Genomic DNA, 25,473 nt, shown 5'->3' with positions numbered 1-25,473 from the left:
GTAGGATCTACAATAGTTCTGGATCTACCGGTAACACCCTGGCCAGTAAAACATCCTCAATATCCTCTCCTGAGTTTTCTCGACCCCCCAGGTGTCCCCCCTTAACATGTGAATGGGCCATATCTAATACCCTCTGTCGGTATGGCCCTGGAACTAATAGCTGCTCCACTATTTCATCACACTTTGGTTTGGTCACCCGATTCAATAACTCCCCCTGAACTGCGAAGTGTGGGTACCTGGTGTCTGCCCCCGGCTCTTGAGCAACCCAATTACAGACAGTAACATTTTCCTATGCCCCCTTCAAGCTCAAGTCCCGAACGTGAGCAGACCCAAAGTTCTCTCCTGTCACCTCTAATTCAGGGAGGTCGGCCTCCTCGGCACAGTCTCGTCCTCGTCGCCGGCAAGGATACAGAATGGGAACTCATCCCCTTCAGATATCGATGGGGGTATTCCCTTAGGGACCCGGAATTTGTCCACGCGACTCAGTCCGGTTCCTTTCCCCCACAAGTCCCAGAAAACGGGAAATCACGCCCCAATATGACAGGATGTATCAGATTCTTAACCACCCCGACCTCCTGGGATTGGGCACCATTCTGTTCCCACTGTCACTGTGACCACAGGGTAGTCCTTGGTGTCCCCATGTATGCAGCGAACGCCCACAGTCTTGGCAGAGATCAGCTGGTGGGGCAGGTTGGCACTGATTAGGGTCACTAGACTCCCTGAATCCATCAGTCCAAGCACCATCACCCCATTAACAGACACGGCACATGCCTGCTGCCCCTCGTCGGGTCGACAGTTCACACAACAGGCGGCATAAGCATAATAGGAGACCCGTCTGCCTAGGCAGCAGTCCATGGGCTCGAGCGACATATGACACCTGGCGGCTATGTGTCCAGGTTTGTGACACCGCCAACAGACTAGATCTTTAGCAACAGTCCTTATGGCACCTTCAGTGGGAGTGGGACGCCCCCAGTGGTGGATCTAGACCCCTTCCGTGGTGAACCCGCCCCCTTTTGGATATCCCAGTATGGAGAAGTGACTATTTCTGATTTCCTGAGGGATTTCTCAACCACCTGGTACCTCTCTACCAGGCCGATGAAGTCATCTGCGTTCTGGGGATCGCCCTGGGCAACCCAAGTCTGTACTGGCTTGGGAAGGGAGTGCACAAATCTATCAATCACCACCCGCTCAACCATTTGGGTCCGAGTGGAGGACTCTGGCTGCAACCACTTCTGAATGAGATGCAGTAGGTCAAACATCTGCGAGCGAGGGGGTTTGTTGCTGGCATACGCCCAGTGATGGACTCGTTGGGCTCTCACCACCATATTCACTCTCAGGCGTGCTAAGATCTCTGTCTTTAGCTTGGTGTATTCCTTGGCATCCTGCAGTGCCAAGTCGTAATATGCCTTTTGGGGTTCCCCAGACAAATATGGTGCCAGAACCTCTGCCCACTGTTCTTGTGGAAGTCTCTCCCGATCAGCCACCCTCTTAAAAACAGTCAGAAATGCTTTTACATCAATCCCGGGGGTCATCTTCTGCATGGCCCGTCTTACCGCCTTCCCGATGTGGGAGTCATCAGTCGGCCCTGGGGGTGGGGCGGTTGCTCTGCTCTGGATGGCGTCCGCTAGAAGCTGTATCTGCTGCTGCTGTTCCTGCTGGTGCTGCTGCTGCGCCTTTTGCTGCAACTGGATCTGTTGCAATAACAGTTTGGTCTTCTGCTGGTGCTGCTGCTGGCTCTGCAAGTGCTGTTGGTGCATCTGTTGTTGGCTCTGTACCAGGTGCTTAATGAGCTTCTCCATGCTGCCGGACTTCTCTGGCTGGCTGGCGGCCTTCACCCAGGACATCCACCAGTCTCTGTGGCAGGTACACGTGTTCTTGGATTATTGCACGGACTCTCACACCAACTGTGGTAGGTCGACTCGCTCGGCCACTTCCGGAAGTAGACTCAGGAACCGGGTTTTCTCTGTAGGCTTTATTATATGGCATATAGCGTCACAACTCCAGCAAAAATAAGCACAGCCTTACTGGCCAAACAACAAAACAAAAGATAAACAATAGCACAGTCCATATGTGTGTGTGCGGTTCGCCCACACAGGTTATGTCCAGCCTTCAGCTCCTCTCTGAGCTATGGCTGTCCAGTCTGGAGACCTTGCTTCTCCAAACACAACACATCGAAAAAAAAACAGGACTGAACATTTAAAGCTTGCTCAGCCACACCCTGAGGTGGAGGTATGGGGAATGACTTCCCTCCCATCTCTACGTCATTCCCATAAAACCACACCCTTTAAAAGAGGTAACCCCCAGCATATAACATGCTGGCAGAATTCAGTAGGTCTTAGTTCACACAGGAGAGCATTCTGGGTGACACATACCTCCCATCGCATATAATACCAGTTACTGTCACAGTATATACAGGTGATAATCACTGTATAAAGGTGATGTCTGTATATACAGGTGATAATCACTGTATAAAGGTGATGTCTGTATATACAGGTGATAATCATTGTATACAGGTGATTTCTGTATATACAGGTGATAATAATTGTGTACAGGTGATGTCTGTATATTCAGGTGATAATCACTGTGTACAGGTGATGTTTGTATATACAGGTACATTGTGTACAGGTGATGTTTGTATATACAGGTACATTGTGTACAGGTGATGTTTGTATATACAGGTGATAATCACTGTGTACAGGTGATGTTTTTATATAGAGGTACATTGTGTACAGGTGCATTCTGTGCATACAGGTGATAAAAATCATTGTACAGAGGTAATTTTTTTATATGCAGTTGATATCACTTGTAATACCTGTCTTTATACAGTGCATTATATATCTTTGTAGGTGACATCGGTTGCGTATGGTTATGGTGGACGCGGTTGCCCACCCTCATTGACCAAAAGGCGTCTCTTCATGTTCAGGTAACACCACCAAACCTATATGATATAGAATTAATTTAGTTTTATCTTAAATTTCACCTATTTACTATTTAGGATGCGCTTGTTAAAGATGATGAATGTCATTGTATACCTTAAAAGTTCCCTACGAATGAACTTGGGTGAAGAGAAAAATTTAATAATGGCTGAATTTTGGGCAAGGTGAATCTCGTGAACATTGGAAGAATTGTAAGATAACTGATCTGATCATTAAGTTATATATAAAGGGGAAAATGAATTGTCCCGTAGCCATTGTCAGCTTCCATCGAACCTGGGCAGATGAGATGCCCTACTCATCTTCATGGTCAACGTGCTCTACGTTTGTCATGGCAAGTGTAGGCTAGACAGGCTTCCATTGCCGCAGAGGGCCACACCAGAAGCTTGTCCTAGGTGGACTTACATTGTTAGACAGTGATAGATGGTTGGATTTACATTCATGGGACACAGAACCCATCTAAATTCTCATGGTAGCCACATATAGGAAAGGACACATACCCAAGATCTTCTCTCATCTAAGATGAGACCGCCTATTTTAGGCCGGTTAGGCTATCTGGCAGTCATCAAAGGATCCCCATCTTCCTAACATGTGGAGTTTCAAGAGGAGTCCCAAAGCAAACTTTACAAAGACCTACAATTCCACTTTGGCCTTTACAGTAGTAAGGATATACTATGATTTAGGATAAAAAGCACTGACCTGGGAAGCAAGTCTGGGTTGTTGAGGCCCCAGAGGATTAGTCCCTTGATTTGGTCCATATATTCCACCTTCAATGAATAGTTGTATATTTTATAGCAAATAAAGACAACTACTTATCATTTCAGGAATGTTCTACAGATTGGTGGAAATCCCAACACTTCCACATCCATTGACGCATCCAAAAATGAATAACTTAAGGAGGGCTTATGTTACTCATCACTCTTTTAGAGAGCAGAAGCGCTAGGTCTTCTTATAATAGGGTACCAGAGTTACGAAACAGTGCCAGGTGGGGAGCTTTTATTATAGGACCCTTTGCTCTATGGATTCATTTCATAAACCCATCGTTCCTCACCATTATGTGCTATTGAGTCATTTGCTCCTCATTACCTACTTCTGAGCATCTTCTATCAACTGAACCTAATCATGAAAGTGCAAACGCTCTGATATATCTGAGGGATTTGCCAACAAGGAACCAGTCACTGTCGAAAATAATAATCAGTCCTTCATCCGATAGTAACATCCATGTAGGCAGCAGAGTTCTCCAGGTCTATCAACTCTCTGGATGGATTTTGAGTCTATGTAGAGCTCAAGACTTATACTGTCTTCGAAATAAAATATACAACCCTCAGTTCCCTTCACTCCAATACATTTATATGGTTGAAGGGAACATATTAGTTCAAGACTGACTGGAGGCTTCACCTACGGCAGCCCAAGTTGGGTTACAAATGCCAATGATAAAGCATTGATAGTCTAAAGGGCAGGAGGAAGGGGTATGGAGCAAGAAGATCATTATTCTTGAGATCCATGTCTCACCCATCTTCCTAAATGTGGGAAACCAATGTTATGGCTTGTGCTCCCATCGGCAGGTGACACAAGTACGCGGCCCAAGATGGATGACTCCGTGAGAAAGCATGTCCTTTCCATTAGCGTTTTCCAGTGGGTGTTGACGTTTCTTCTGATGGGTGAGTGGAAGGAAAATTATAGTCTATAACAATGAGTCTGGAAAATCGACTGGACATGACCACAGTCTGGGTTATTGTGAGGTGTGTACATGACCACTGAATGAGTGAATACATGATTTCTTGGCATTGGTTTCAGAGGGATAATCAACTATTACATATGGTAGAAGCCTTCACTCTGCCTATTACTATGCTTTCTCGAACTCAATCTCTACAAACGTCGGTGCTACTGTGGAGTCTACGTCTCCACCAACTCCTCAAATTATGACATAGGACTGTATCATCTCATTAGAGGACAAGTCCCTGCCCCTATCACCTCAACATACTTCACAGCTGTGGTCCAATGTTCCAGGATCTTTTTCGACACTAGATGTTATATGTACAGACACTTTCATGCTACAGTATTTTTGTACAAATGTGTTTTGTCTCCTTTCAGGGATATTTTTCACCATCTTCCTCGTGTACTTGTTGTTCACCTCCTTCTGGATCATACCTGTGGTGTATTTCTCTTATCTACTAATCGATTGGGACACTCCAGTGAAAGGTTCGGACTTATTAAACTTTACCATCTGGACTAAATTTTTCCAAATCTCACGTAAAACAAAATATCGTCAGAATCTTAGGAAAGAATAAAAAAAGATTAATGAGATCATCATTTCCTCAAAATGGAATTGTAGCAATAAGAATGACCAGAATTTTATCGTAAACCGCCTATCCAATTTTCGGTCCAAATGATCAACACTCCAATAGGTCCAGGTGTGTTCTAAAACTATCACTAAACTTTTTGGTTGGACGCAACAGTCTTGTATCACCACAGAACATAGGAAGCAATAGGAATGTGCGATGGGATCTCCAACATTTTTGCTAAATCCAGTGTTGGACTTAGGCCTCCTTAGGCCACCAGAGGGGATGTTCTGGAAGACCTAACCGCCATACAAACAGAATATGTGCATAGCCATTGTAGGTTCACCAATATGTGATCATATAATAAGAAATTGACCCTGGAGGAAAGTGACTGGTGCCAAAGACACCTCCAAATGGAGTTGTCTTCTGCTGGACCTTTGAGGTCCATCATCGTGTCAGAGCCCTTGGCCCACCAGAGGATCCTCTGGAACTTTAATGGGCCAGATCAATCTCAATCACATCCAGCATTGAGACAAACATTTTTTGGCATATTCCTAGGATGACCTGGCGCAGTCATATGATCATTATAGTCAGAAATTGTAATTTTAAGTTTCTGACCATAAAAACCTTCTAGGTCACAAAAACAAGGTTGGTCCATGTACTCTGTAGATCGATGGCAGAGCCTGTACATTCCCTCTCATTACAATTATGGAAAGACCAATTGGACACGTCAGGGATAATACATGCCATACTACCATGGCACAAAAGTTTTTGAAGAGTTTTGTCAAATGTTAAAAGTTAGGTGCTGGGGGATAATATTGATAGGAACCTAGGAGCCAGAGCCTCAGTACTCAGCAAAACAAAGAATACTTAAAGGATGATGGGTCTTGGGTGTTTTTTGACCCCTTCCCCTATATCACCATTATTATCATCCTGAGCTACTCCAGTATTTTCTATAGCAAAGTTTGTTAGTTCTAACAGTGATCATTGTTCAGGTCATGTCAGACCAAATTTTTGTTAAATTCCGTGCATGTGACTCGCCCCCTGGGCCGTGGGGCACTCGGGCAATGCTGGGAGTAGCAGTGGCGACCCGGTCCCGTGGCTCAGGGTGGTCAGACCAGTGGTAGTCTGCTATGTGCTATAGATAATGTCCGACTACGCCACCCGTGGATTGCGGCTATTATGAACCGCCGCTGCAAGGCAGTCCCCTAAGGCTGATGGTGTGTGCAGCCGAGTTAGTATAACTCCCCACGGGAGGAGGGTAGCCTCAGGGCAATGTAGTGGACGGTGGGAGTGATGGTGAAGAGAGTCCCAGTACCATTAGTGCTGGAGGAGCAAGAAGCACACAGACAACGTACTGCAGTCCAATGTCTTTTACTCACAGTTCATATGCTCCGGGTCACTGCGGCACCAGTAGTGACCGCCCGAGCCGTGCTGCGTCTACCAGGTGAGGGGCTCGGTCAACTCCCAGGCAGTTCAGGAGCATGGCACAGGACCCCCTTCTATCCTTTCTCTGGCCTGCCTCACCAGTGACCAACTTTTGTCCAGCTACCGCGGATCTGCGTGGGTAAACGTGGGCCCCGTTCCCCGCTGTCCTATATGGTGCCTTCCTAGCAGGTTTGATGAGGTGTCGCACCAATAAATGATCACGACCTCCGGTCTTTGGCTGAGGGTAGTTTCTCCTCCACCAACTTGGGATCCAGCACCCTTAATCTGCCTGACCCTTCACCCGGTATTCTCATGGGCTCTTAGGGTCCCTTCTGTCTTCTTGTTCCTGAGCCCTTCTGTTTCTCTGTCTCTTCCCCTTCTTTCCTGTTCCTTCTTCTCCTCCTTCCTTTGGCCTCTTCTCCAGGCCCACTTCTCCTTCTCCTCTCAGGCTCCGGCCTTTTCTCTAGGCTTGCCTCTGAGCAGAGCTCCTATAGAGCCTCTGCTCCCAGTCTTCTCCTCCCACTGACTGTACTCGACTCGACCCAGATCTAAGATGGTGCCCACCTTTTATACTTCCCTTAGTGTGTGAGCTCAGGTGACCAGCAACCAATGAGCTCCTACCTACGCTCAGGAACCGTCCCCTCCTGCTCCTACATCACCGGGTTTTCCTCCCCCCTCCCCACTCCAGCCAGGGACATGGTCTGTCGTGCCTGCATTGGTGTCTAATGGGAGCACCATTGAACTGTCCCCCGGAAATGGGGTGTGTGTGATGTATAAAGCTACCTGAGCCCTGGTCCATACTCCATTCTTACCCGGGAGTGGGATATCACACCTCTGGCAGAGGTGCAATACCTCTGTAGCGACCAAGCCCTCGGGGCGCTACATTCCCCCCTGGTAAAGCACAGCACGTCTTCGGGCTGGAGCAGAGCAAAAACAATTAAGTACAGGATATGCAAAACTTTTTCAAAACTTTTCACATTAGAAAACGGACGACACAGTACAATTCCCTTCAGGGGAAACACTTTCTTCACTTATTACACTACTATAAAACACTTTGCTAATGCCACTGGAACTCTTTTGTCACATAAAACATTATAGAAAACTTCCACATTACTATTTAGCAGCATATAAAACTTTTTCTACATAAAACATTTGCAAGAAAAACATTTTCAAACACATTCTTGAACTCTGGCCTCTTTGCAACTTGTGACCAGGTATTCAATATTCTTTTAAGTGCAAAAACTTCAGTAAACTTTTAAACGCGAGGGACTCTCGGTCCTGAGGTAGACGTTACAGTCTTGTTATAAAACCAGTAGGGGGCGCTTTAGGAAGCGCAACTATTTACAGGGGATTGGCCGTTCCCAGTCCTCGGCCGGTTGGAAAGGGGGAATGGCTGCTCTCAGTCCTCAGCCAGGTAGGGGAAGGGGGGTGGCTGTTCTCAGTCCCCAGCCAGGTAGGGGATAAGGGGCAACTTTTAAACTGGTAACAGTTCAATATTTGTCCCAATGAGGACCACATTTTCAAAACGGGAACAGTCCCAAAAACAGTTCTGATACCCTGACGGGTAACTATATACAGTTGTGCGCTGCCACTTTTCAGTGGCGGTGTCCTCCTTGCGCACCTTCCTCAGGATAGTCTTCAGACCCGTCCGGGTCCTCTTGGCTTTCCTCGCAACCGTAGTGCCGCAGTTCCTCCTCGGTAAGCCGATGGACATGGAGGGCGTACGGCCCTTTGGCGCCCTCGTGTCGGGTAAAGGTGACCACATCACCAGGGTATAGGTCACGTCCACGGTGTCCCTCGGGTAGATGACTTTCGACGTCCCTGCGGGTCACAAAGACGTCGCCGACTGTTTCCGGGTCCCTTATAAAGCCCCAGCCATTCTCCATCTGGAACTTTATCACGGTCCCGGTGGCTCGGGGACCGCGGGCGGCTCAGGGATCTTGACGGGCCCTACCTTTCTGCTTGGCACTCCGGGCCTGAAGCCGCTCCTCCCTAACGCGCCTCTCTCGCCGTTCCCGCTCAAAGGTCACCAGCTGCTGTTGGCAGGCCTCCAGACGACGGGCTGTGTCCGCCCGGGTCTCCTGAGTGAACCCCATTAAGTTTTCGCCAGTGGGGTCCCTCTCAAATTGGGCGTCCTCTAGTGGGGGCAGGGTGACTTCTACGGGCTCCGGAGCAGGTATCAGGGGCTCGCGCGGGGGCTGGGTCTTCTATGGTTGACCGCTGACCAGCTCGGCCGGCCACACTAACGGCATTCCATCCGGACCGGTGTGTTGGGCAAACAGGTCCGCGCCCAGCGGTGGTATAGCGGAGGGCCTCGATTTGGGAGCAGCGCCCGGGGGCACTCGTCCTTGCGACCAGGCCAGGGGTCTTCTGGTTGTACCCGATGGCGGCCCAGTCCAGGAGGGGGGCGCTGGTGGGGTGACGGCGCCCGGGTTTACCAGGCCTTGCGACCGGGCCGGTGACGCCTCCCTTTTTACCGTGCCCGGGATCGGTGGGCGTGGCGCAGGGCGAGGCGTGGCCGCGGCTTCCGCCGCTTGAGGCCTAGCCGGGAGCAGTGACGGCGCGGCAACAGGTGCGGTGAGTGGGGCTTTGGGTTTTGCGATGGGAGGCTGGGGCAGGCTTGCAGCTGCTGGGCCTGGGGTGGTAACGTCCCCTTTACTTGCCTCAGTCCTCGTGGCTCCCTCCGCGGCATCGCCTCCGGCCTTCACTCCTCCTTCACCGTCCTCAGAGGCAGGCGTACTCGGGGTGCGGGTGATGCCTGCCGCTGGCGGGTTCCAGCCTGCCGGGCCAGTCCTTCTCTCCACTCGGTAAGCGCATCCCGCTGCGCCCGGACCATCCTCCGATCCAGGTCCTCCAGCGCAGCTTGCGCACGCTCCGGATCTCTAGGGAGCTGCGCCAGGATCTCCGCCAGGCTGCATGGCGGTTCAGCCTGCAGCAGGCTCCGGGCCAAGGTATGGGTGCTGCTGAATGCTTCCTCCATTCCCGGGTGCGGTCTGTCTAGACTGATCCAGACCGCGCCCTGCCCCACAGTTTTATTCTCTTCCCACCCCCATTGGGGGTGGTCCCAGGGCAACTTGGTGACAATCACTTTCAGGGGCAGCCCCCCCACCTTGATGGACATCTTCACAGCCGCGCTCATGGCTGTTGGGGGTGGGCTCCTTCTTTGGCGCCATTCTGTGACCTGGCCCACGATGGGAGGTGGCTTCCTGTGGTCTTTTGGCGTGCACATTATGGCACTCATTCTTCTGGGGCGGACGCCATCTTTAACACGGTGAAACAGTCTCTTTTCAGGCGTGCAATACCCGTTTGTGGCGGGTTGGTCAGAATCCTGCCGACTACGCCAAAGCTGACTCGCCCCCTGGGCTGTGGGGCACTCGGGACCGGGCTTCAGGGCAATGCTGGGAGTAGTAGTGGCGTCCCGGTCCCGTGGCTCAGGGTGGTCAGACCAGTGGTAGTCTGCTATGTGCTGTAGATAATGTCCGACTACGCCACCCGTGGATTGCGGCTATTATGAACCGCCGCTGCAAGGCAGTCCCCTGAGGCTGATGGTGTGTGCAGCCGAGTTAGTATAACTCCCCACGGGAGGAGTGTAGCCTCAGGGCAATGTAGTGGATGGTAGGGGTGATGGTGAAGAGAGGCCCAGTACCGTTAGTGCTGGAGGAGCAAGAAGCACACAGACAACGTACTGCAGTCCAATGTCTTTTACTCACAGTTCATATGCTCCGGGTCACTGCGGCACCAGTAGTGACTGCCCGAGCCGTGCTGCGTCTACCAGGTGAGGGGCTCGGTCAACTCCCAGGCAGTTCAGGAGCATGGCACAGGACCCCCTTCTATCCTTTCTCTGGCCTGCCCCACCAGTGACCAACTTTTGTCCAGCTGCCGCGGATCTGCGCGGGTAAACGTGGGCCCCGTTCCCCGCTGTCCTATATGGTGCCTTCCTAGCAGGGTTGATGAGGTGTCGCACCAATAAATGATCACGACCTCCGATCTTTGGCTGAGGGTTGTTTCTCCTCCACCAACTTGGAATCCAGCACCCTTAATCTGCCTGACCCTTCACCCGGTATTCTCGTGGGTTCTTAGGGTCCCTTCTGTCTTCTTGTTCCTGAGCCCTTCTGTTTCTCTGTCTCTTCCCCTTCTTCCCTGTTCCTTCTTCTCCTCCTTCCTTTGGCCTCTTCTCCAGGCCCACTTCTCCTTCTCCTCTCAGGCTCCTACCTTTTCTCTAGGCCTGCCTCTGAGCAGAGCTCCTACAGAGCCTCTGCTCCCAGTTTTCTCCTCCCACTGACTGTACTCGAATCGACCCAGATCTAAGATGGTGCCCACCTTTTATACTTCCCTTAGTGTGTGAGCTCAGGTGACCAGCAACCATTGAGCTCCTACCTACGCTCAGGAACCATCCCCTCCTGCTCCTACATCACCGGGTTTTCCTCCCCCCTCCCCACTCCAGCCAGGGACATGGTCTGTCGTGCCTGCATAGGTGTCTAATGGGAGCAACGTTGAACTGTCCCCCGGAAATGGGGTGTGTGTGATGTATGCAGCTACCTGAGCCCTGGTCCATACTCCATCCTTACCCGGGAGTGGAATATCACACCTCTGGAAGAGGTGCAATACCCCTGTAGCGGCCGAACCCTCGGGGCGCTACACATGCGCAATCCATGGCTGGTTCTGGTACATTCGCAGTGATGCAGTGTGTGGATGAAGCCAAGGTAAGGGCACCCGGCTTCACTGCACATGCACCACCATATGTTAACAGTGCACACGCAAGATTTCAGAGAGGCTTGGACTCAGCAACCTTGGAGGTACGGTGTCCACCTCCTTGACACCAGATTGGTAATTTGCATGTCAAGAGCCATCTTTAAACTTCTTTTTTTAATCAAAATTAGGCTCTGCTGGTGCTAAGAAACACTGCTATATAAAGTAGTAGAGCATGGATGACACTGGTGCTAGCTTGGGGGCCCAAAAAACTCTTGATAGGTTTCCCTTAAGGTTCTGGTTTGAGACTTCCATCTATAGCATATTCACAATATACATTTTGGCTCACTATGGTTAATTACTGCTAATCTACTTTTATGAATCCCAATAATATCTCTAAATCTAAAAGAGAAGTACAATGCCCCTTAGATGGAGTCCTGGTAATATCATGCACTTCTCTATTCTACATGGTCTTTCCCGACAGGTGGTCGTAGAGTACAATGGGTGAGGAAATGGACAATCTGGAAGCATTTCAGAGATTACTTCCCTATAAAGGTAACTTCAATATTACACACCGTGCAGCAAATCTAATCTTTTCCATATAATTTTGGTATATTTCCAGTATTATCATCATTAGGTGCCACTGACGCGCCCCTGGGCCTGTGTCGCGCTGCGTTGCGCACGCGGGAGCTTACCCGGAGCCGGATCTCTTGAGGGTTGTAGTCTCGTGGCGGTGATCCGGTCCGTGCCCAGGGAGTCAGACTAAGTGGCGCTGTATCAGCGGTAGATGATGGACGACTACGCCACCCATTGAATGCAGCTATGGAGCTGCCGCTGCAGGGCAGACCGCTGAGGCCGGTGGAAGGATGGTGCAGCGTGGATGGTATAACCCCCAACGGGAGGGGTATGGCCTCAGGGTAGCCGACGTGGATGATGGGGGTAGCAGGAACCACTCAGAGACGATGCGGTGTAGTTCAGGGTCTTTACTGGTGACAAAGGTAGACCCTCCCGGAGTACTGGCTAGCGGTTGGGGCCTGGTCAGTCCTTGAGCAGATGGGATCTCCCCTGGCCAGGCGGAGTTGTAGGCCTCCCAAACTAACGATACTCTTCTGGCTACCTTGCTAGAAGCGAGTATAAGTAGCCCACGTCCCTGAGTGTACCGTGTGGTGCTCACCCGTATGGCCGGTGACTCGGGGCCTTCTAGTAGCTTCCGCTCCAAGACGGCGGTGCTGGTCCCATGCGTGTGACCGTGCCTTCAGGTTTCTTGGCCAGAGGACCTGGAATCCCCTGCCTGACGGATTCTGCTGCTGGGTAGGAGTTAGTCCCCACAGCCTCGGACTCCGGGTCCGGTAAGAAATCTTCTCAGTCAGGGCGAGCTCTGCAGCTGCCAGCCCTGACTCTTTGTAACACTGCTCCCACAGAGCTCCTGTTGTTTCTTCCTATGCTGCTTCTCTTCTCTACTTCTGGCATGGCCCAGGAGCTGGGCCCAGCCGGAGCCACAGCTCCCTGTCAGCCCTCCTGGCTGAACTCTTCCCCTGAACTCTCTAACCCTGCCTCAGCCCCAGGTTTATACAGGGGAAGTTCTTCCCCTCCCAGGACTGGGCAGGAGGTGTGGCATGCATAGGATTCCTGACCAAGAGACCTCCCACCTGCTCTCAGACATAACATTGCTGTTACTGTGGAAACCAGACCCCTGGGGTGCCACACCACCATGATGGGATCTCCTCTTGGTGACCTTATGGATGGAGCTTCTCCAGAATGTCTTGCCTTCAGTCTTGATTTTGGTGACTGCCTTTATCCACCTCGTTGGGGATCTTCCTCTTTCACTTGCGCCTTCATCTCTTCTGATCAGGATTATCTTTCTCAATGAGTTGGGTCTTCTTGTTGGTCCAAAATCAAGATCGAACTTCATTCTGTCCGTATGTGTTTTGAGCTACATTCAACGACGTCCGTCTTCATTTTTACAGTTTTAAGTTTTTATTCCTCCTGTTTCTTGATCTTGATTCTTGAAACTTTTCCGAGGGTAAAAATGTCTTTACTTAATACAGACCTGGTGCCAACAGGTCAATGATGGCAGAGAAGGCCGATATGGACAGCCACTATTTTTTGTGCATTGACCAGAGAATAGAATGGATGACCACACACGCATGGTTGTCAGGAGTCCTCCAACGATGGAGACCCTCATTCTTAGTATGTCTTCACTCCTAGAAGGGGTTTTGAGCAGGGAAGTCCCTCTGTGTTGCCCATATGTTCTTATGTAGGGTGGGGTCATCATGACACTTCTGCTAGTACACCAGAATATATTGGGAAATTTGTTGACCCAAGTCAACACTTGATCCAATCAATTCTGGCAATATTAGGCAAAGGCATGGCTGAGCAAATTGGCCACCCCTTCATCCACCCATCCAACACTGGTTTCACCCCTGTGATTAGGCAGCAGTTTCTAGTATGTTTTGTTTTAACTTATCGGCTCATTTATGCTTTTATGGCGCTTTGTGGTTTTGTACCCTAACAGCTGGTTCAGGCGGCTCCGCTCAGTCCCGACAGGAACTACGTGCTGGGGTGTCACCCCCATGGAATCTTCTCAGCTTCGTCCTTCTGTAACTTTGCTACAGAGGCCACCGATTTCTCTGAGATGTATCCGGGGGTCCGCCCATGGCTGGCTGTTCTGGCAGGGGTCTTCAGGTTGCCTATATACCGTGACTATATCATGTCGGCAGGTGAGAAGACTGGAGGTGACAAGAACTCGATCTATCAGCCCTGTTTGGCTCCGGTTGGTCTTTGCCGCCTGATTTGTAGCATTTTCAACGGTTTTTTTGCTCTTAAAGTGGATCCGATGTTTTAATTTTTATTACATAAATCAGTAGAGCACATGTAGATGAGAAGCTCTGTAATATGTCTCATCAGCGAGATCCGCTCCTCTCTCCACAAGGACTGAGCTTTCACTTACAATTCATAAAAAGTCTGTGTTCAGTGAAGAGATAGGAGAGGACAGGTGAGGTTATTAAAATTGTGTAGGGGGAGGAGCTAGAGGTGGATACAGACAGAGGGGGAGGAGCTAGAGACAGACACAGACACAAAGGGGGAGGGGCCAGAGGCAGATACAGACATAGAGGGGACGGGGCTAGAGGTGGATACATAGAAGAGAGGAGCCGGAGGGGGAGGAGCTAGAGGCAGACACAGACATAGAGGGGGGCGGAGCTAGAGGTGGATACATAGAAGAGAGGAGCCGGAGGGGGAGGAGCTAGAGGCAGACACAGACATAGAGGGGGCGGAGCTAGAGGTGGATATATAGAAGAGAGGAGCCAGAGGGGGAGGGGCTAGAGACAGACACAGACATAGAGGGGAAGGAGCTAGAGGCAGATACAGGCATAGAGGGGAGGAGATAGAAGCAGATACAGACATAGAGGGGAGGAGCTAGAGGCAGACACAGACATAGAGGGGAGGAGCTAGAGGCAGACACAGACATAGAGGGGAGGAGCTAGAGGCAGACACAGACATAGAGGGGAGGAGCTAGAGGCAGACACAGACATAGAGGGAGGAGCTAGAGGCAGATACAGACATAGAGGGGAGGAGCTAGAGTCAGATACAGACAGAGGGGAGGAGCTAGAGGCAGACACAGACATAGAGGGGAGGAGCTAGAGGCAGAGACAGACATAGAGGGGAGGAGCTAGAGGCAGACACAGACATAGAGGGGAGGAGCTAGAGGCAGACACAGACATAGAGGGGGCGGAGCTAGAGGTGGATACATAGAAGAGAGGAGCCGGAGGGGGAGGAGCTAGAGGCAGACACAGACATAGAGGGGGCGGAGCTAGAGGTGGATATATAGAAGAGAGGAGCCGGAGGGGGAGGAGCTAGAGGCAGACACAGACATAGAGGGGGCGGAGCTAGAGGTGGATATATAGAAGAGAGGAGCCAGAGGGGGGAGGAGCTAGAGGCAGACACAGACATAGAGGGGAAGGAGTTAGAGGCCAACGGACACAGTGGTGGAGGAGCTAGAGGCAGATACAGGCATAGAGGGGAGGAGATAGAAGCAGATACAGACATAGAGGGGAGGAGCTAGAGGCAGACACAGACATAGAGGGGAGGAGCTAGAGGCAGACACAGACATAGAGGGGAGGAGCTAGAGGCAGACACAGACATAGAGGGGAGGAGCTAGAGGCAGACACAGACATAGAGGGGAGGAGCTAGAGGCAGACACAGACATAGAGGGGGCGGAGCTAGAGGTGGATATATAGAAGAGAGGAGCCGGAGGGGGAGGAGCTAGAGGCAGACACAGACATAGAGGGGGCGGAGCTAGAGGTGGATATATAGAAGAGAGGAGCCAGAGGGGGAGGGGCTAGAGACAGACACAGACATAGAGGGGAAGGAGTTAGAGGCCAATGGACACAGTGGTGGAGGAGCTAGAGGCAGATACAGGCATAGAGGGGAGGAGATAGAAGCAGATACAGACATAGAGGGGAGGAGCTAGAGGCAGACACAGACATAGAGGGGAGGAGCTAGAGGCAGACACAGACATAGAGGGGAGGAGCTAGAGGCAGACACAGACATAGAGGGGAGGAGCTAGAGGCAGACACAGACATAGAGGGAGGAGCTAGAGGCAGATACAGACATAGAGGGGAGGAGCTAGAGGCAGACACAGACATAGAGGGGAGGAGCTAGAGGCAGACACAGACATAGAGGGAGGAGCTAGAGGCAGATACAGACATAGAGGGGAGGAGCTAGAGGCAGACACAGACATAGAGGGAGGAGCTAGAGGCAGACACAGACATAGAGGGGAGGAGCTAGAGGCAGATACAGACATAGAGGGGAGGAGCTAGAGGCAGACACAGACATAGAGGGAGGAGCTAGAGGCAGAGACAGACAGAGAGAAAGGAGCTAGAGGCAGAGACGGACACAGAGAGAAAGGAGCTAGAGGCAGAGACAGACATAGAGGGGGAGGAGCTAGAGACAGAGACAGACAGAGAGCGAAAGGAGCTAGAGGCAGAGACAGACACAGAGAGAAAGGAGCTAGAGACAGAGACAGACACAGAGAGAAAGGAGCTAGAGGCAGAGACAGACATATAGAGAAAGGAGCTAGAGACAGAGACAGACACAGAGAGAAAGGAGCTAGAGGCAGAGACAGACAGAGAGGAATGAAAAGCTAAAGGCAAACAAGGCATTTTTCTGAAAGTTAACACCACAAACATGGAGGACACCATCCAGAAAATGGGTTCTCTCTGCAGCATGTCAGTATATTACACAGCAAACCAAAGAAACAGAAACCTGCTAATATGCAGTGATCACCATAAGAATTCAGATTTTATTCATATTTCATTCCAAGAATCCCATAATGGGTAAATGCCCGACCATAAACTCCATGAAATGCTAACGTCCCCAGGCACACGATGATGTGCCACACATTTTCTGATGGTCAATACAAACACAGGACCAATAGCGCCCTCTGTGTCCAAAATTAGGACTCTGCACAAATAAGCTATGGTTAATATATTATAAACGAGAGCCAATACTTATATACTTATCAATCTAAAGTGTCATAAAGAAATATATAAATTGCACATAACCCGAAGTCACTAATCAAGGCCTGTGTCTAAAACGTCAATTATTAGCCTCAGAGAGTATATAGGGCAGGACTATATGCATTGGTCTTGCAGATACATTCACCTGAATCCAGGTGTCCCTAAAATGTCCATCATCGTGTGCCTGGGGACATTAGCATTTCATGGAGTTTATGGTCGGGCATTTACCCATTATGGGATTCTTGGGTTATTAAGTGTTTCATGATTAATTGAATTGTGCTGAGCACTTGTATTTTTATTTATGTGAATAAAATCTGAATTCTTATGGTGATCACTCTTCACTCTTTAAGGCCACAACCCCACTATCAGTACAGTATAATGTCCACTGTGGTATATGCCAGCAGTGCCTAGAATAGTGCACAAATTACACCATGCAGCAATAAAATGGGAAAGCTCTAGATCGCCATCTAGTGTTCATTCATGGTACTATTAAGCAATTTGTCTTTTCCTGGACATTGGACTGAGGTCTACAACCTTAGGCCACAGCCTCACTATCAGTATTCGGTCAGTAGTTTTTTCTTAGGAGTGAGAGCCAAAACCAGGTGAGTAACAATCAGAGAGAAGGTTTAATAGAAACAAGTCACCAATTCTGCATTTATCACCCACTCCTGGTTTTGGCTCCCACTCCTAAGAAAAAATACTGACCAAATACTGACCAAATACTGATAGTGGGGCCATAGACCTCAGTCCAGGAAAAGACAAATTGCTTAATAATACCATGAATGAACACCAGATGGCGATCTAGAGCTTTCCCATTCTATTGCTGCATGGTGTAATTTGTGCACTATTCTAGGCTCTGCTGGCATATACCACAGTGGACATTATACTGTACTTTATAGTCTATGTCATTCGTTATTTGATAAGTAGTTTGGTCTCTTCTAGGCTCCATCACTCTCCATCTTCCGCCTCTCTTTTCTTATCTAGGAACTATCCCTGTAAGTAAAGACAGCCTTCAATACCTGCTGTCCCGCTGTGGCACCGGAAATGCGGTCTTCATCGTGGTCGGAGGGGCGGCCGAGTCCCTGCAGAGCAGTCCAGGGGAGCATACAGTGACTCTGAGCAACAGGAAGGGCTTCGTGAGACTCGCCTTGGAAAATGGGTAGGTCCGAAGAAGGATTCCAGTGCATGCAGTTTTGGGTAGCGGACAGCCAAAAATACCAAAATAACACCAATTTAATTAATAGATAAAAACATATAATATCATTAAAGGGGTAGACCCCTTTGGAAATCCCTTTTTGTCTGCAGGATTCCTCAATGATCAACTGATCACATGGTTTCCCGCTGCAGGGACCTCCAGCAATGGAGAAAGCAGGCAGCAAGTGTTCGATTCCCCTACAGCACCACCAATGGAGAAATAAAGTATTACACAGTTTGCCAGGTCCTCCAGAGCGAAATACACTGTTCAATTTGCAAGAAAAGAGTTTTGTAACCATTCTCGGTAGATCACAAATCGAGATCCCTCTTTTTATCAACTCTTTTATATGGTACTGTGAAAAAGTTTGGAAAAGATGCTGCAAATAAAAAAGCTTCTGGCATGTTAGGCAAGTAACATTTCTCCTTGTGGGGAGTGACATAGATGATATGCCAGTGTAAGGAGACTTATAGGCCATGTAGTGCTCCTCTGGGAAATTCAATATGCAAATTGCCTCTTCTAACACCACCTTCTGGAAGCAGCAATATTGACCCTTTAACGAGCCGTGCCCCATGATTAGGGTAAAAGCCAAACCAGAATCTCAATTTGCAGACACATGTTTCGGGGTGTTTACCTTTCATCAGTGCAAAGCAAGAGGCCTGATTTGGCTGTATGACAGGTCTCTGAGTGTCTCTCTTTGTCGAGCATGATATACTAGTGTAAGGAGACTTATAGGCTATAGAATGCTTCTCTGGGAAATTAAATTATGCAAATAGCCTCTTCAAAAAGGAAAAGGAGTTGAACTCTAGTGCCACCTTCTGGAAGTAGCAATCCTAATATTAAAAGTCAATATCGACTCTTTAACAAGCCTTGTCATATGACTTAGGATAAAAGCTAAACCAGAATCTTTATTTGCAGACAAGTGTTTTGGGGCATTTGCCGCTCATCAGTGCAAAGAAAGAGATCTGATTTGGCTGTATGACAGACCTCTGACTGGGGTCTAAGGGGTAATGTCTCTCCTTGTGGAGAGTGACATGCTAGGGCAAGGAGACTCATAGGCCATGCAATGCTCCTCTGGAAATTTAAATTATGCAAATAGCCTCTTCAAATAGGAAGTGGTCTTGAACTCTAGTGCCACCTCTTTGAAGTAGCAATCTTAAAAGTCAATATCGACCCTTTAACGAGCCTTGTCACATGACTTAAGGTAAAAGCCAAACCAGAATCTTTATTTGCAGACATGTGTTTTGGGGCATTTGCCCCTTATCAGTGCAAAGAAAGAGATCTGATTTGGCTATACGAGAGGCCTCTGACTGGGATCTAAGGGGTAATGTCTGTCCTTTTGAAGAGTGACATGCTAGTGTAAGTAGATCTATAGACCATGCAATGCTCCTGTCACGGGTGTGTCAGATGTGACAGACAGTCGATCTGCAGTGGGTTGCAGGAGATCTCTTCGTTTGGCATTACAGACACCTTCTTAGATCTGTCTCACTCTAGGACCCAGCGGCTACCTTCCTCTTGCTAATTAACACCCTTGCCTGGGTTTATAAATACTTACAGTCTGCAATAGGGAGGTGCCGGGGATATTCACATGACCCCTTGTGACGGCTTGGAGCAAGTGCAGTTCTTACTTCCTCTCTGGTGCTAAGAGGATGTGTGTGCCATCTCTCTGAAGTTGACTCTAGCTAAGCTACTTCCCCCGTGTCTGTCTCCCCTTGCTGTCTTTAGTTGTCAGCGGGGATTGACTAGCGCTCATCCCCCCTTACCTATCTATGGCCAAGCGTTAGGGAAATACAGTGATAGGTTCTTGTGCGGCGATTGGTGAGGAACCAATATAGGGACAGTAGGGGTAGACAGGGTGATTGCAGATCAGTGTAGGTGGTCTCCACTTCCCCCTTTCCCTAGTGTCTGGGCTCCCTTCCCCTCATCTCTTTGTGTCGCACTTTGCCTTTCCTACACTGTGCGTGACAGCTCCTCTGGGAAATTACATTATGCCAATAGCCTCTGCAAAGAGGAAGAGGACTTGAACTCTGACACCAACTTTTGGAAGATAGCAATCCTAAAAGTCAATAACGACCCTTTAACCAGCCTCGCCATATGACTTTTGGATAAATGTCAAATCAGAATCTCTATTTGCAGACACCTGTTTCGGGGTGTTTGCCCCTCATCAGTGAAAACCAAGAGGTCTGATTTGGCTGTATGAGAGTCCTCTGACTGGGGTCTAAGGGGTAACGTCTCTCCTATAAGTCTCCTTACACTGGCATGTCGGGCAAGGAGAGACCTTACCCCTTAGACCTCACTTCTTCTCGGTACTTGTCACTTGCACACAGTTTTTAGAGGCAGGAAGTTGTTCCAAACATCTTGGAGAACTAACCACATTTTTTTCTTAGTTTTTTTTCTAAAAAGTTAGAAATTGAGTTTCATGAAACGATTGCCTTCTATAGTCTCTACTGATGGCTGCGGAATGAGTTAACTGAGGATCCGTCAGTGAGTTTATAACTCTGTTATCTGTCTTTTTCTGGGCTCCTTTCAGCTGATATAAGGCCACATCTAAGTAGAATGTGCAGGGAAACAAAACAGTCTGTAAAAGCAAAATGGTGCAAGATTTTTAATGAAACACAAATGCAAAAATGATTTATTTGTCCCAAATACACGCAGTAAATAAAACCCCCAAATGTCCCCAGGAGTGGGCAGCCCCCTTAATATGATGAGATGCTGCTTTCTGCAGATGGGTGATCCCACCTGATGATGCCTCTGCTTGTTTTCAGGGCGGACCTGGTACCTGTCTATTCCTTCGGTGAGAATGATCTCTATGAACAAGTGCGTTTGTCCCCAGGTTCCTGGGGTTGGAAACTTCAGCTCCTATTCCAGAAACATGTGGGGTTTGCCCCCTGTCTTTTTAAAGGCACAGCAGTGTTTGGGGAGGCTAGCTGGGGTCTCAATCCGTTCCCGCGCCCTCTGACCTCTGTGGGTAAGTAACAGCCTGTGATTGGAGAACATGACAACGATAAATATGAAGCCCCTTTCAGGAGCTGCCTGACACTAGCACACTCCTAACACCCCCCCAATAATGTCCTCACCCCTGTCTGGGAGAGATCTCTCCGATCAGCACTGAAAAGATCATCCACCAGTGCCAAGGAGAGATAATCTGCAGCAGGTCAGACTATGGGGGAGATAATCTGCACAATGTAGCTGCTATAGTGCATGTTATGTATGGGTGAGATGCTCTGCAGTGGGCCGGTGTACATTATGTCTGGGCGAGATGCTCTGCAGTGGGCCGGTGTACATTATGTCTGGGCGAGATGCTCTGCAGTGGGCCGGTGTACATTATGTCTGGGCGAGATGCTCTGCAGTGGGCCGGTGTACATTATGTCTGGGTGAGATGCTCTGCAGTGGGCCGGTGTACATCATGTCTGGGTGAGATGCTCTGCAGTGGGCCAGTGTACATTATGTCTGGGTGAGATGCTCTGCAGTAAGCAGGTGCACATTATGACTGGGTGAGATGCTCTGCAGTGGACTGATGTGCATTATGTCTGGGTGAGATGCTCTGCATTGGGCCTGTGTATATTATGTCCGGGTGAGATACTCTGCAGTGGACTGGTGTATATTATGTCTGGGTGAGATGCTCTGCAGTGGGCCGTTGTACATTATGTCTGGGTGAGATGCTCTGCATTGGGCCTGTGTATATTATGTCAGGGTGAGATACTCTGCAGTGGACTGGTGTACATTAGGTGTGGGTGAGATGCTCTGCAGTGGGCCGGTGTACATTATGTCTGGGTGAGATGCTCTGCAGTGGGCCGGTGTACATTATGTCTGGGTGAGATGCTCTGCAGTGGGCCGGTGTACATTATGTCTGGGTGAGATGCTCTGCAGTGGGCCAGTGTACAGTATGTCTTGGTGAGATGCTCTGCAGTGGGCCGGTGTACATTATGTCTGGGTGAGATGCTCTGCAGAGGGCCGGTGTACATCATGTCTGGGTGAGATGCTCTGCAGTGGGCCGGTGTACATAATGTCTGGGTGAGATGCTCTGCAGTGGGCCGGTGTACATTATGTCTGGGTGAGATGCTCTGCAGTAGGCCGGTGTACATTATGTCTGGGTGAGATGCTCTGCAGTGGGCCGGTGTACAACATGTCTGGGTGAGATGCTCTGCAGGGGGCCGGTGTACATTATGTCTGGGTGAGATACTCTGCAGTGGACAGGTGTATATTATGACTGGGTGAGATGCTCTGCAGTGGACTGATGTACATTATGTCTGGGTGAGATGCTCTGCATTGGGCCTGTGCATATTATGTCCGGGTGAGATACTCTGCAGTGGACTGGTGTACATTATGTCTGGGTGAGATGCTCTGCAGTGGGCCGGTGTACATTATGTCTGGGTGAGATGCTCTGCAGTGGGCCTGTGTATATTATGTCCGGGTGAGATACTCTGCAGTGGACTGGTGTACATTATGTGTGGGTGAGATGCTCTGCAGTGGGCCGGTGTACATTATGTCTGGGTGAGATGCTCTGCATTGGGCCTGTGCATATTATGTCCGGGTGAGATACTCTGCAGTGGACTGGTGTACATTATGTCTGGGTGAGATGCTCTGCAGTGGGCCGGTGTACATTATGTCTGGGTGAGATGCTCTGCAGTGGGCCTGTGTATATTATGTCCGGGTGAGATACTCTGCAGTGGACTGGTGTACATTATGTCTGGGTGAGATGCTCTGCAGTGGGCCGGTGTACATTATGTCTGGGTGAGATGCTCTGCAGTGGGGCGGTGTACATTATGTCCGGGTGAGATACTCTGCAGTGGACTGGTGTACATTATGTCTGGGCGAGATGCTCTGCAGTGGGCCGGTGTACATTATGTCCGGGTGAGATACTCTGCAGTGGACTGGTGTACATTTTGTCTGGGTGAGATGCTCTGCAGTGGGCAGTTGTACATTATGCCTGGGTGAGATGCTCTGCAGTGGGCCGGTGTACATTATGTCTGGGTGAGATGCTCTGCAGTGGGCCGGTGTACATTATGTCCGGGTGAGATACTCTGCAGTGGACTGGTGTACATTTTGTCTGGGTGAGATGCTCTGCAGTGGGCAGTTGTACATTATGCCTGGGTGAGATGCTCTGCAGAGGGCCGGTGTACATTATGTCTGGGTGAGATGCTCTGCTGTGGGCAGTTGTACATTATGCCTGGGTGAGATGCTCTGCAGTGGGCCGGTGTACATTATGTCTGGGTGAGATGCTCTGCAGTGGGCAGTTGTACATTATGCCTGGGTGAGATGCTCTGCAGTGGGCCGGTGTACATTATGTCTGGGTGAGATGCTCTGCAGTGGGCAGTTGTACATTATGCCTGGGTGAGATGCTCTGCAGTGGGCCGGTGTACATTATGTCTGGGTGAGATGCTCTGCAGTGGGCCGGTGTACATTATGTCTGGGTGAGATGCTCTGCAGTGGGCCGGTGTACATTATGTCTGGGTGAGATGCTCTGCAGTGGGCCGGTGTACATTATGTCTGGGTGAGATGCTCTGCTGTGGGCAGCTGTACATTATGCCTGGGTGAGATGCTCTGCAGTGGGCCGGTGTACATTATGTCTGGGTGAGATGCTCTGCAGTGGGCAGTTGTACATTATGCCTGGGTGAGATGCTCTGCAGTGGGCCGGTGTACATTATGTCTGGGTGAGATGCTCTGCAGTGGGCCGGTGTACATTATGTCTGGGTGAGATGCTCTGCAGTGGGCAGTTGTACATTATGCCTGGGTGAGATGCTCTGCAGTGGGCCGGTGTACATTATGTCTGGGTGAGATGCTCTGCAGTGGACTGGTGTACATTATGACTGGGTGAGATGCTCTGCAGTGGACTGATGTACATTATGTCTGGGTGAGATGCTCTGCAGTGGGCCTGTGTACATTATGTCCGGGTGAGATACTCTGCAGTGGACTGGTGTACATTATGTTTGGGTGAGATGCTCTGCAGTGGGTCGGTGTACATTATGTCTGGGTGAGATGCTCTGCAGTGGGTCGGTGTACATTATGTCTGGGTGAGATGCTCTGCAGTGGGCCGATGTAGATTATGTCTGGGTGAGACGCTCTGCAGTGGGCCGATGTAGATTATGTCTGGGTGAGACGCTCTGCAGTGGGTGTAATTCTAGGTTATGGTAACATTAGATGCAGATTCTGTGTCATCTGGTTACAGAGATACTGAGAACACAGAGATACTGTATATAGAGGACAGAGACAGAGAGCGGGGAGAGGGCAGAGCGAGAGGAGAGAGGGCACCGAACCCAGGAGGGTAGAGAGGGCGCACCACAGCCCGGAGAGGAGAGGGCACAGGAAGAAAAGGGGGAAGAAAAGGGAAGAACACAAAGAGAACGGCACAGAGGACACAGAGGATGAGGCTCCGAGGAAAAGGAGGGGGCAGCGAGAGACGGAGGGGGGAGAAAATCTGTTATAATGAGAGGGGGACAGATGGAATATACAGACACCGGAGAAAAGGGACAGAACATGTTCATAATAATGAGGGTCCACAATGAATAGGGAGTGGGAGTGTGATCTATATGTGAGGTGGGGGGCAAGCGGGGCATGGGATTACCCGAAATGATCTTAAAGCAATGCATACTAATTCTATCAGTTTTACTTATTTACTAATATCCTTGAGCATGTGGAAAATTAAAACTACAATAATACTGCCCTTATATACAAGAATATAAATACTATAATACTGCTCCTATGTACAAGAATATAACTGCTATAATACTGCTCCTATGTACAAGAATATAACTACTATAATACTGCCCTTATATACAAGAATATAACTACTATAATACTGCTCCTATGTACAAGAATATAACTACTATAATACTGCTCCCTGTGTACAAGAATATAACTACTATAATACTGCCCCCTATGTACAAGAATATAACTACTATAATACTGCCCCTTATGTACAAGATTATAACTACTATAATACTGCCCCCTATGTACAAGAATATAACTAGTATAATACTGCTCCTATGTACAAGAATATAACTACTATAATACTGCTCCTATGTACAGGAATATAACTACTATAATACTTCCCCCTATGTACAAGAATATAACTACTATAATACTGCCCCTTATGTACAAGAATATAACTACTATAATACTGCCCCCTATGTACAAGAATGTAACTACTATAATACTGCCCCCTATGTACAAGAATATAACTACTATAATACTGCCCCTATGTACAGGAATATAACTACTATAATACTTCCCCCTATGTACAAGAATATAACTACTATAATACTGCCCCTTATGTACAAGAATATAACTACTATAATACTGCCCCTATGTACAAGAATATAACTACTATAATACTGCTCCTATGTATAAGAATATAACTACTATAATACTGCCCCTATGTACAAGAATATAACTACTATAATACTGCCCCTATGTACAAGAATATAACT

At 49.1% G+C, this 25,473-nt stretch overlaps 1 protein-coding gene across 3 annotated transcripts in view; it reads left to right on the top strand.

The window, feature by feature from the left end:
• The window catches only part of LOC141167078 (diacylglycerol O-acyltransferase 2-like), a 55,792-nt gene that overhangs the window by 15,449 nt on the left and 14,870 nt on the right, over positions 1 to 25,473 (top strand). For 2 of the 3 annotated variants that reach the window (XM_073654418.1, XM_073654419.1), the window contains exons 2-8: positions 2,847 to 2,923; positions 4,499 to 4,594; positions 5,028 to 5,135; positions 11,817 to 11,887; positions 13,848 to 14,052; positions 17,836 to 18,010; positions 20,809 to 21,011. In XM_073654418.1, coding sequence (XP_073510519.1) covers positions 4,522 to 4,594; positions 5,028 to 5,135; positions 11,817 to 11,887; positions 13,848 to 14,052; positions 17,836 to 18,010; positions 20,809 to 21,011 — 835 coding nt within the window. In that variant the 5' untranslated portion in view covers positions 2,847 to 2,923; positions 4,499 to 4,521. The remainder of the gene's footprint in view (positions 1 to 2,846; positions 2,924 to 4,498; positions 4,595 to 5,027; positions 5,136 to 11,816; positions 11,888 to 13,847; positions 14,053 to 17,835; positions 18,011 to 20,808; positions 21,012 to 25,473) is intronic. The other variant, XM_073654420.1, reaches the window with a different exon arrangement.

This window comes from Phyllobates terribilis, unplaced genomic scaffold, assembly GCF_046119375.1.
Source record: "Phyllobates terribilis strain yellow unplaced genomic scaffold, ASM4611937v1 Scaffold_11__3_contigs__length_659146591, whole genome shotgun sequence".
Taxonomy (NCBI): Eukaryota; Metazoa; Chordata; class Amphibia; order Anura; family Dendrobatidae; genus Phyllobates; species Phyllobates terribilis.
Note: the sequence above shows the minus strand (reverse complement) of the source record. Positions and strands in the feature narration are given on the sequence as shown.